Here is a 12,934-nt window from a genome sequence, read left to right as displayed (position 1 = left end):
AGTTGCCTATTTTTCTTTACTGATAAAACCAGTATAGTAACTTAACTACAAATAAGAAACAAGTAAGTCTATTTGTTTTCAGAAATGGATTTGTCTACCTAAATAAACAAATCAAAAGATCAAGTCTAAGCATGGAATGGAATTTTCTCATTAAAGTAATGACTTTAAACTTCAACTAAGAATCTTGAATACTGCCCATTAAAATTTTCTTAAGAATATTTAAACTATTTATGAAATTGAATAGGAATAAAATCAACTTTCATAAGTGATTAATTATTCATGTTGATTTACAATAGCAGTGCTAGTTATCTTTTAGTTGGATCCTGAGGATATTTTGCATATAAAATTTCAATTCAAACATTAATAAGACGTTAGTAATTTTCATTAACAATGTTATAAATTCTAGGATTATGGCCAAAAATCCGATCATTTTGCATCATGCTTAGAAAAAGATCTACACTCTATTAAACTCATATTTAATCTAGAATTATTTAACTATTAATATTTAGTTACTAAGTTTTAAAACACATCCCCATTTAACTAACCATTGAATATCCATGCTAACTGTAACTTTTCTAGTTAATCTGTGAAATTATCTGAAATACTAGTTTTAAAAAATTAGTTTAATAAACCTATAAATCTTACCTTTGGTTTCTTTCCAAAAAGCCACAACTTGCCCTTGGCCTTTCCTACAGTTGTTTTGGCATCAATCTTCCCACTTTCCTGCTTAGAGGCACTGATAGTGCCATCAGAAACGGTCCTGTAAATATTCTGACTATAATCTTCAAAAGGAAAGTCTCCAGGAGGTTCAAATCCAGACTTGAAAGAGTCAACCACCATTTGTGAGTCCTGGGCACAAGAAATTTGGAATTTTAAAACCATTACATTTGTTTCTACATATGTTAATGATTTCCTTCAGAAAGTTAACTAAGGGAAACAATACTAACAAATGGTATATGGGATTTCATATTTTTAAATTACATAAATTATTTTTAAAAATTTAGCTACAAAGTTTCTTCCTCTTTACTAAGAGTATCACTCAAAAATATCAACACAAGAATATATCAAATACCAACAGAAAAAGCCTTTCTTTTATGGTTAACTCCTGACAGCTTTATACAAATAATTTAGTTTTAAAATCCAAATTTTCATTTTACTTGTAATACTAATCCTCAGAGTTTCAACAGTTAAAATAAAAACCAATCAAAATCCAACTAGATGTTATAGGGAGAGAAATGGATTCACATGAGAATCAGAGAAGAGAAAAATAAGCTGTAAACAGTAAAATTCTTAACTTTTTATCCCCCTTGATAGTTTGGTGAAACCTATGATCCTTTCTCAAAATGCATAAAATAAAACAAATAGGACTATAAAGAAAACATTATATGAAATGAATAAAAACACAATAGACTTCAGAAAGAAAAAAGAGCCAAAGGTGCTAGGAATCACCATCTTTTAAGTCTTTAAACTTTAATTTGGCTGTTCAAACTCTAAATGTGAATGGCAAGAAACTGGAAATTAAATGGAAGCCCATCAGTTGGGGAATGGCTAAATAAGTTATGGTATATGAATATAATAGTTACTATTCTATAAGAAATGATGAACAGGCTGACTTCAGAAAAGCCTGGAAAGATTTACGTAAACTGATGCTGAGTGACATGAGCAGAACCAAGAGAATATATACACAGGTACAGTAAGACTATGTGAAGATCAGCCATAACAGACTTCGCTCTTTTTCAACAATGCAGTCATTCAAGCTAATTCCAATAGACTTGGGGTGGAAAATGCCATCACATCCAGAGAGAGAACTATGAAGACTGAATGTGGATCGAATCATAGTAGTTTCACCTTTTTGTTATTTGCTTTTTTTTCCTCTCAAGGTTTTTTCCCTTTAGATCTGATTTTCCTTATTCAACATGACAAATATGGGAAAATGCACATATTTAAACCTACATCAGATTGCTTGCTATTTTGGGAAGGGGAGAAGTAAGGGGGGAGGGAGAAAAATTTGGAACAGAAAGCTTTACAAAAATCTATGTTGAAAACTATCTTTATATGTATTTGTAAAAATAAAATACTATTAAAAAAACTAATGTTTGCTTAGATTTATGATGCAAAAGGTTCCTAACAGATATTAAATCAACCATTCCCTCTTACAAAACATAAGTTTTATATGTATATCTTCAATCAGTGTGAATTAAAGGCTAATAAATGAGCTGCAAAAAATTAATATAGCAATATTAGTAACATCAGTAATATCAGTGACAGAAGTATCGAACCAGTTTTCCAAGTGCAGTCTGAACCAGATTAAAATGCAATTGAGAAACGTTTTACAAGATGAATAAAAATACAGTAAAAAAAAAAAAAAAAAAAAGATAAAAACTCACAGACCCACTTCTATTTAATTTTGACACTACTGCCTTTAACACAGGTAAAAATGGACACAGCACAATAAATGTCAATCAGGAGAATCTAACAATTTATTATTCAAAAACCATCCAAAAAACCTAAAAGTTAAATGGTCCATCAACAATCTATGAAAAGAGCTTTCAGTCAAACTTTTTTTTAACTATACCCATTATACTCATATAGTTAGGTTGGGGATGAAAGAAATTAAAGCTATCTTCTCTTAGCCAATGGGGCAGGAAAGTGTGGTCAAACTGTGCCAGAGGGTTGTTTTTTTTTTTTTTTTAAATAACTTTTTATTTACCAGATATATGCATGGGTAATTTTACAGCACTGACAGTTGCCAAACCTTTTGTTCCAATTTTTCCCCTCCTTCACCCCAGATGGCAGGTTGACCAATACATTTTAAATATGTTAAAGTATAAGTTAAATAATATATGTATACATGTCCAAACAGTTATTTTGCTGTACAAAAAGAATCCGACTTTGAAACTGTACAATTAGCCTGTGAAAGAAATAAAAAATGCAAATGAACAAAAATAGAGGGATTGGGAATTCTATGTAGTTGTCCATAATCATCTCCCAGAGTTTTTTCACTGGGTGTATAGCTGATTCAGTTCATTACTGCTCTATTGGAACTGATTTGGTTCATCTCATTGTCGGAGAGGGCCTCATCCATCAGACCTGATTATCATATAGTATTGTTGTTGTAGTATAATGATCTCTTGGTCCTGTTCATGTAAGTCTCTCCAGGCCTTTCTGAAATCATCTTGTTGGTCATTTCTTACAGAATAATAATATTCCATAATATTCATATACCACAATTTATTCAGCCATTCATTCTCCAATTGATGGGCATCCACTCATTTTCCAGTTTCTAGCCACTACAAAAAGGGCTGCCGCAAACATTCTTGCACATACAGGTCCCTTTCCCTTCTTTAAGATTTCTTTGGGATATAAGCCCAGTAGTAGCACTGCTGTTCCAAATTGCTCTCCAGAATGGCTGGATGCATTCACAATTCCACCAACAATGTATCAGTGTCCCTGTTTTCCCACATCCCCTCCAACACTGCACATTATCTTTCCTTGTCATTCTAGCCAATCTGACAGGTGTGTAGTGGTATCTCATGGTTGTCTTAATTTGCATTTCTCTGCTTAATAATGACTTGGAGCATCTTTTCATATGTGTGCCAGAATTTTAATTTAGATAAATTCAAATTTTGGGCCTTAATTCACAGTTTTGTTCCAAATTTAATCAAGGAAAGACAGAAACATTTACATTTTCAAATTACTCTTACATTCCTCAAACCAATAAAAAAAAACTTCAATGAAACAAATTAGTTTGTTTTATTTTGATTTTGAAATTGCCCTCTTCACATCAAAAGAGAATCAGACTGAAGTCAACAGTACTATATCTCTAGTCAACATCTTTTATTCATTTATCATGTATTATTTTTGCATTCTAGTTATTTATATATTTCCTGTATCCCAATTGTTTGGTAAACTCCATGGAATAAAAGACTATTTTACCTAAACATTTTAGCCTTCTTAGCAATCACATATGGAAGACAGTTTACTTAATTAATTAATAAACTTCAGTTTACTTAATTTCAATTTTAATCCTTTCATATAATTTAAAGAATTGTGATTTGAAGGAACCACTCAATATTTTAGTACTCTTTGTAACAAGTTTTGAGGCAGAATGAAACTTAAAAGTAAAGGACCCACTTTAGTAAAGGATCCCTAAAATCTCAGAACTGAAAGGGAAACCTAGTTTAATCTGTACAGGACTAAGTTTTCCTTCCACAATATCATCAACAAATACTTATCCACCTTTGACTGAAGATCTTCACTGAAGGAATATCTATTATCATGTAAAAACATCTGTTTGTCTTTTGAATAGATGCTCTATTTGTTAATTTTTTCTTTACCTCAAACTTAAATCTACCCTTTTGAAATCCTTTTGGTGTGGCCTCTGGAGCCATGTAAGAACATCTTTCAAAGACCTGAAGAGAGCAACTGTGTGCCCTCCTAGAATGAAGATTACAGTTATGGCAGCAGTCTTGTACCCAGCAACCTAAATTCTAAAGAAATTTCATAATTTCTTTATAAATTTATAAAAAAGAATCTTTTTTATAAAAGAAAGGGTTAAAAATAATGTTTCAACTTTATATCATGCATTATAAGAATAGTGAAAAATGAAATGTGACAACTTTGTAGTAAATAATTTGAAATCAAGCCAAATTTAAAGTATATGCTTATAATTCAAAGTAGTACTCTTCTTGAAACACACACTAAAGCATAAACTTTAAATTTTTTTTCATATGCATCCAAGTAGAATGCATTTAAAAGTACTTACCCTTCTTTCATCGACTGACTTTGCAGCATGAATCATTCCTTCCAAGCACTTTGAGATTATTGGAACAACTTTACGTTCTGAGTCTGCAAATCCTTTATAACATTCACTGAGTTTGATGGTTCTTCGTTCATCCATTTCCTGAAGATGCTATCAATCAAGAAATTATGAAGAGGAAAATATACCAATGAATGTGGCATGATGATCAAAAGTTTCAATACTACTAGATGTGATGATGGCGGTGGTGATGATGATGAGCAAATAAAACTTACAGAGCAGTTTAAGATTTGCAAACCACTTCACAAATATTATTGTCTCACTTTATCCTCACAACAACCTTGAGAGTTAGGAGCTACTATTAGCCACATTTTATAGATAATGAAACTGAGGCATACAGAGGTCATATGATGTATCTGAAGTCAAATTTGAAATCAGGTTTTACTGACTTTCAGGTTCAACATTCTATATGCTGAATTACTCAAGCCACCCCATTGCAACAGATTCCCAATTGCTTAACAAAGCACTTAATGACAAAGAATGATAACTAACATTTATTTTTAAAATGTTTATCATTCATTTTTGTGGGCTATTGTCTTAATTCTTAGGAATCTGCTATCTAAAAAATTAGTTTTGAAATATATAATCATGCAGATTTAGCTTACTGGTAATTTTGATTAACAGCTGATCTAGAAACATTCCAGTGTCCTGGATTTGAGAGACAAAATGTAAAATTATAAGACCTTTCACACACACAAAAAAGGATTAATTTCATTCTCAAAACTTACCTTATAAATCTGAGGAATGACTATATAAAAATGTTTGTGCTGTTCTCCATTAAAGTTCTGAAGCTGTGCAGCATATTCATTTTTATTTTCATCAGCCATGTGTGTCCGAAGATTCAGCTGTTGTTTAGCCTACAAAGAAATAAGTGAGATTAAGTTATTATAAAATTAAAAAAAAAAAAAAAAAGAAAAAAGCAGGGTTAAATCATTCTTGAGTTCTCACATTTTTATGAACCAAGACTAAATTTTATGAGTGTATATGCTTATATTGAATATTAGGAAGACAATGGTAATTTTTTTTTTTTTTTTTTAGACATTAGATTACTGGATCTAAATTGTACTAAATTGATCTGATAACTAAGCAATTAGCTTTAAGTGTTAGCCCAACTTATAAGAACAAATAGCAATCTCAAATGTCTTAAATTTTATAGTACCTTAAGATAAAAACATCCTGCTCATTTTTATCATCACAACAATTTAAACTGCTAAATGCCAATCATGAGATCATCATCATTATTAATGTTATTAAAGATTAAATTCTAGGTTCATTCTAGAAAAATTCTTAACTTTTCTGTTATAGTTTCAATCCAGAGTTCAAGGGCCTTGATTCAACTACTGGCTCTTCTCTTATAAAAGTGATCTTGGGTCTACCACTTCAGGACCTCTGAGCCTCACTTTTCTATACCTTTAAAATTAAGTCATTAAAATTAAGACTAAAGGATCTATAAGGTCTCTCCGGACTCTAAAAAGTTTGTGATCCTCTAATATTATTTACACTGAACTTTTAAAAAGAACTAATTTTGCTTCATTAATACATCAAACATTTCTTGACAGCTTTGACTACGTGCTATTCTTTCTATAGTAGAATTCGAATCACTGGCACCGTGAGATTTGTAGTTCAGAGAGACAAGCATTCCTTTAGTCAACTGGAAGGAAACTTGGGATCTCTTTTGTTCCTGAGCAGGGAGATGGAACTGAGTAGTGCCAGATAGGCTCTGAGAGGAAAAATAACTAGTATAATGGGGAACTCAAGAGCAAAGCCGGAAAGAACTGTGCCACAGAGACAATCAAAAGGGGCTGGGGGTGGGGAGGCACCAAGATTAAGAAAAAGGTGAGATGAGGTAGGGCCATTACAGAATGAAACCTACTAGTTGTATCCACTACTTTAAGGACTGAGATATCCTCAATACGATTTGAATTTTTCCAAATTTTGCTCCTCATGTAATTTATTGGTCTGTTTACCCAAATATTTCTGGCAAACAGAATTTCTGTCTAGATAACAAAAAGGCTAATAATTAGCTAAAGATAAATATAAATTCAAATTATGTCAAAGAACCAAGAAATGCATGGAATTTCCTAGCTATATTATGAACTCATTTCCTAGCTACATTAGCTACATTCTGAACTATATTGTGATTCTGCTACTAATTTTCCATCTAATATAAATTTCTTGAGGCAACAGAAAAGAGTATCATATGGACTGGAGGAATATATTTTTCTCTTAGCCTAATTTTTTTTTAAACAAATACCAAGCTTATACTTGTTATTCTTTTTAAATGGCAGACCTAATCCTTGAGTTCAAATTCCTAAATGTGTGCACACTCTTGAACTAATCTTCATTCCCAACCTCCAACATCATTTATAACTAATACAAGTTTCAGCAAGAAAAACTCAATACAACTCTAGAAATCAGTAATACCAGTGCACCAGCCAGAAAGAGAAATAAAACGTTTACATTCCATTCTCGATTCTAACCCATCCCACTCAAAATCTAGATTATATCCATCCATGAAAAGAGGAATTAACAAATTCAGTCAGTGAGACAAATCTTATCCAAAAAAGTATTTTTTTCCCATTAGGCATAAATGTTCCTTCTTATAATTCTTCCTTCTATTTTGCCACCCTTTTGCCTTTGCTATTTTTTTCCTCAGTCATTCATCCTGACTTCTGCCACCATAGCTGAATGCAAAGCAGAGGGAAAAGAAAATAAGAAATAATTTAGACTATCATCTTATAGCAATCTCCTCTGAAAGAATGTGAGCTCTTTAAGGGCAAAAACTAGTTCGTTTTTTTCTTTTGAATTCTGAGTGCCTCTCATAGTACTTGGCACATTCATTGGTACTTCATAGACATGAGTGCCCACCCTAGGGATCTGGAATCCTAAATGCTGAGACTTCTCTCTTATCTAACTCAATTCCTCTTTTTCTATGCCCAACAACTCGTTTCATTAAGAACTTAATTTTCTCCACACCTCAGTTCTTTCCATCCACTGCACCAACAACATTCTCTTCCTTTCCTTACTTTTAGTGAACCATTCAATTCTCCACCTTGAATTCCCTTGCTACTTTGTCATAATCCAAAATCTTATTAATCATCCATATCCTTCCCTTCTACTTATATACTACTCCATATAGCTGAGGGAAAATCATGAACTTCCAATGACTAAAATTACAACAAATTTATGTTCTCTAAATTCAACTCAAACCTTAATTCAGCAAGAAAAAAATTATAATCCTCCCTAATCAATGCCCTATCCTATGTTATGTCAATGTGTTTCATCACTCCTCAAGTTTCAGAGGAATCCCTCTCATTGTTATTTAAAATGCAAACTTAAGCTCAAATTTCATCAAAAAAAAAACTGACATTCAACAAGGTTTCCACCTTTTCCCACTATCTTCATTCATTATCATATCACTCAGACATCTTCTTTACAAATTCCCAGTCATTCTAGTTTCAAATGAAGAGCAGTTCCTTCTTTTTCTTTTTTGAATTCCTTCTTACAAAGGCAAAACCCTCTATGTGCACTTTTGACTGTTCCTACTATCCTGCCCACTCTCACTCTAATCTTACCTAAATTTCCCTTTCTCCCCCATCTTTAAAAACCTTTACTTGATCCAATCATATTTGTTAGTTGTCATTCTCTATTGATGCTTCTCTATTATTGTTGAGAATGAAATCTCTTAAGTATCTTTACCTCCCAGTCTCTCACTCTTTTAGGCTTTTGCAATCTAGCTTCAGACCAAGACATTCAACAAACCTTCTGTCCCCAAAGTTACCAATAATCTCTTGATTCCTAAATCAAATGACCTTTTGCCAATCCTGATCCTTCTTGACCCCTCTGTAGCCTTTGACACTATCAATTAATCACCTTTTCCTTCCCAATCCTATGCTACTTTTCCAACCTGTTCAATTACTCCTCAGTCTTGTCTCCTTTGCTAATTATTCACTTAGATCCATCAAGAATGCATCTCCCCAAGGTTTCATCCTAGTCCCCTCCCCCACCTCTTTTCATCCTATAATCTTTCATTTGGTGATTTCATCAGCTCTCAATTACATAATTATCACTGTAGGGGTAAGTGATTCCAATATAAATCAAATCCTAGTTTCTCTGTAGTCACACCTCTGCAACTGCCTGTAGGTATTTCAAACTCAACATATTCAAAACAAAACTTATTTTCTTTCCTCTCAAAAATCCCTTCCTGAACTTCTTACCACTGTTGAGAGCATGCCATCCTCTCAGTCCTCCAGGCTGGCAACTTCAACATCACCCCAACATTTCATTCACATTTACCCCAAGTACATAAGACAGGGCCACATGCTGCTTCCATAAGATCTCTTGGATCAGATCCCTTATCTCCACTCATATAGCCAATAACCATAGTGCAAGTTCTCATCCCTCTTTTGGATACCACTCTATCTTTCTACCTGGGCTCCCTGTCTCTCTCTCTTCAATTCATCCTCCATTCTACTGCCAAGGTGATTTTTCTTTTTTTTCCTTCATCCTGTTTTTTTCCCCCAATTACCAAGCTTTTTTTTTTTTTTTTTCCCTATCTCTCCTTTCCCAATGAGGAAAAAAAAAGAAATAAAAAACCTTTACAACAAATAAACACACTCAAATAAAACAAACTGTCACACTGGTCACTTACAAAAATGTGTCTCATCCTGCATATTAGTCCTGTTAACTCTCAGTAATAAAAGGGTCAGCTTTCTTCAACATCAATCATAGGAATAATCATGATTGATCACTGAATTGATCACAGTGCTTATATCTTTCAAAATCACTGATTTTTACAATACCGACTAAAATGATAGCATAAATTGTTCTGGTTTTATGAAGTGAGCTTCATACTCCATCAGTCCATATAGATCTTCCCTGGTTTCCCAGAAATCATCACTTTCTTAATTTCATATAACAATAGTATTCCATCACCTTCATAAATTGTAACTTGGTCAATCATTCATCAACTGATGGGCATCCCTTTAGCTTCCTGTTCTTTGCCACAACAATGAGAACTGCTATAAATATTTTTGTATACATAGAACCTTTTCCCCATCTCTTGGATCTCTCTAACATAGTAGTGGGTATCCTTTGTCAAAAAACATATACATTTTAAAGAACTTTTCTGCTTTCCAGAATGGCCTGGCAATTTACACTGCCACCACTATCAAGGTGCCTCTCTTCTCACAACTCTTCAAACACTTGTCTTATTCCTTTTTTTGTCAACTTTGTTGATCTGATAGGTGTGAGACAGAAACCCAGATTTGCTCTAATTTGAATTTCTCTAATTATCAGTGATTTGGGACACTTTTCATATGAATGCCAGCTGGATGTTTTCCTTTAAGGATTGCCTATTCATATTCTTTGACCGTTTATCAACTGGGAAATGGATTTTATTAGCATAAATTTCAATTAGTTCCATATATCTTGGCAATGAGGGCTTTTTCAGAGAAATAAGTTGCAAATGTTTCCCTTCTAATATTAGTTGTATGAAATTTATACAGTCTTTTAAATTTTTATATATTCAAAATTAATTTTTTACTCATTCTGTAGTTTTAAAAGATGATTTCTTCCTTGTTCCCCTGATTTTTCCATAATGTGATACTTCATATCTAGCTTGTTTTGGTATATGGGCTTTCTTGTGAAGAAAGCAATTTTTTTTTTTTTTTATATTTACCATAGGGCCCCCAGAACAAGGCCTGGCACAAAATGGTAAACATTTAGGCATGTTTTCTACCGTACTTTTCCTGAAACAAAAGCTCTTTGAAAGCAACAATTTATGTGTATGTGTACAATACATAACATAGTCACTGACTTCTCAAATTATGGTGACTTTGCAAACACACATACACAATATTCACTGAGAAAAAAAAGGAAAGGGGAAGGAAAAGGGGGAAGACGGAAGGGGGAAGACGGAAGGGAGAAGGGGGAAAGGGGAAGAAGGGGGAAAGGGGGAAAAGGGGGAAAAGGGGGAAAGGGGGAAAGGGGGAAAGGGGGAGAAAGAGGAAAGGGGGAGAAAGAGGAAAGGGGGAGAAAGGGGAAAGGGGGAGAAGGGGGAAAGGAGAAAGAAAAGGAGAAAGGAGAAAGGAAAGGAAAGACTATTTAAATACCAGCCAAAGAAATGCAAATCAGATCTTTTAATCCCCAAATCAGTAGAGAAGCCTGTTTGTGATTTTTAGGCATCTTACCTTTTCCACATCTGCCTTGGTTGCATTGGTGTCATTGTCCAATCTTTCATAGCACTGCTGAGCCTTTTCTGCCTCTCTGCATTCCCTCTCAAACTTCTTTTTACTCTGCAGATAATAGGAAAGCATGACATTGGCCATGAAATCAAATTAATTCACCTATTAAACAATCATTTTGTATGTTAAAATCAGTATACCTGTCTGAAATGTTAGACATTGCAAAAGGCAGCTGATAAAGGTAAAGGCCACCTTTGTATCTGATCAGCTGTTTGCTTCTACCACAGCAGGGGCCTGTAACTTTTTTCATGTCAATAGATCCCTTTTGGCAATCTGATAAAAGCCTACAGACTACTCCTCAGAATAAAGCTTCTAAAAGCACAAAGTAGAATGTATAGCATTACTAAGGGAATCAAGCATGATGAAATACAAGTTATTTTTTAAAACACTCACTGACCAAGTTAAGAACCCCTGCTATAGTTACTAGATACGCATTTTGTTTTCAGCTGTTTAAATTTCTGTCACAAGTAATGTTGATATGAGCATTTTTGAACATTTTTTTTCTGCCAATATTTTCTTGCAATGGTGTTCTTAAGTAAACATATCGGCACCTCTATATTTCCTAACAACAAAACCAGAACATTCAATTCTAGATTTTTGATGAAGATAAGGAAAGTGAATAGCTTCTTCTCTACCAAACAATGACGCGTTTTGGCTTTAGGGATGCATAGATGTAAACAGTAGGGAAATAAAAAGAAAAGATCAAAGAAAAATGGATAGATTCTCTCTAAGGATTTCTACCTATTCACAGAATCACAGAATCTGAGAGGTAAAGGACTTCAATAGCTATATAGTCCAAACCTTGGAAAGAAAGCAATCCATACTAAATTAAGTCATATAGCCTCCAATTAAATATCTCATATATGAGATCCTTGAAGAAGTTGTTCTATTTTTAAAATTTTGTCACTTTGCAACTTCCCCTGTTGTTTCTGGTTCTGTCTTTGGGATCAAATAGAGCAAATTCAATTTTTCTTCCATGTGACAGTCCTTCAAATTCTTTAAAAAATTTTTTTTCACTCAATAATATTTATTTCTCAAATTATATGCAAATAGTTTTCAGCATTCATTTTTATAAGATTTTGAGTTCCAAATTTTTTTTCTCCCTTACTCACCTTTGCCCTCTCCTTAAGAAAGCAAGCAACCTGATACAGGTTATACATGTACAATCATTTTAAACATATTTTCATATTAGTCATGTTATGCAAGGAAAATCAGAACAAAAGGAAAAATGAGACAGAAATAAAGCAAACAGAAAAGGTGAAAGTAGTATGCTTCGATTCACATTCAATCTCCATATTCTTTCTCTGAATGTGAATGGCATTTTCCAACCCAAGACTATTAGAATTGTCTTGGATTGCTAAGAAGAGCCAAGTCTATCAAAGTTAATCATCATACAATCTTGCTGTTATTGCGTAAAGTAATTCTCCTGGCTCTGTTCACTTCACTCAGCACCAGTTCATGTTAAGTCTTTCTAGGCCTTTCTGAAATCAATCTGCTTATCATTTCTTATAAAACATTAATATTCTAATACATTCATATACCATAACATATTCAACCATTCTCCAATTGATGAGCATGGACTCAATTTCCAGTTCCTTGCCACCACAAAAAGAGCTACTACAAACATTTTTATATACATGGGTCCTTTCTCTCTTTTTATGATTTCTTTAGGCTACAAACCCAGTAGGGACAATCCTTCAAATTCTTGGGAATATTGTTTTTCTCTCCTCTCCTCTCTGAATCTTGCCTTCTCTGGGCTCATGCTCAATTCCTTCTTCCAATCTTCATGACAAGGAATCAAGAACCTTCATCATCACAGTTGTCTTTATCTGGACATGCTCCATATTATCAATGTCCTTAAACTGTGGTG

At 33.4% G+C, this 12,934-nt stretch overlaps 1 protein-coding gene across 4 annotated transcripts in view; it reads right to left on the bottom strand.

The window, feature by feature from the left end:
- Positions 1-12,934, bottom strand: part of FNBP1L (formin binding protein 1 like) — a 118,281-nt gene that overhangs the window by 17,180 nt on the left and 88,167 nt on the right. For all 4 annotated transcript variants that reach the window (XM_074262723.1, XM_074262724.1, XM_074262721.1 and 1 more), the window contains exons 6-9: positions 11,011-11,115; positions 5,548-5,676; positions 4,766-4,912; positions 646-849 (exon numbers count right to left, since the gene is read on the bottom strand). In XM_074262723.1, coding sequence (XP_074118824.1) covers positions 646-849; positions 4,766-4,912; positions 5,548-5,676; positions 11,011-11,115 — 585 coding nt within the window. The remainder of the gene's footprint in view (positions 1-645; positions 850-4,765; positions 4,913-5,547; positions 5,677-11,010; positions 11,116-12,934) is intronic.

This window comes from Sminthopsis crassicaudata, chromosome 4 (genome assembly GCF_048593235.1).
Source record: "Sminthopsis crassicaudata isolate SCR6 chromosome 4, ASM4859323v1, whole genome shotgun sequence".
Taxonomy (NCBI): Eukaryota; Metazoa; Chordata; class Mammalia; order Dasyuromorphia; family Dasyuridae; genus Sminthopsis; species Sminthopsis crassicaudata.
The sequence above is the reverse complement of the archived record's forward strand: the minus strand, read 5'-3'. Positions and strand labels throughout refer to the sequence as shown.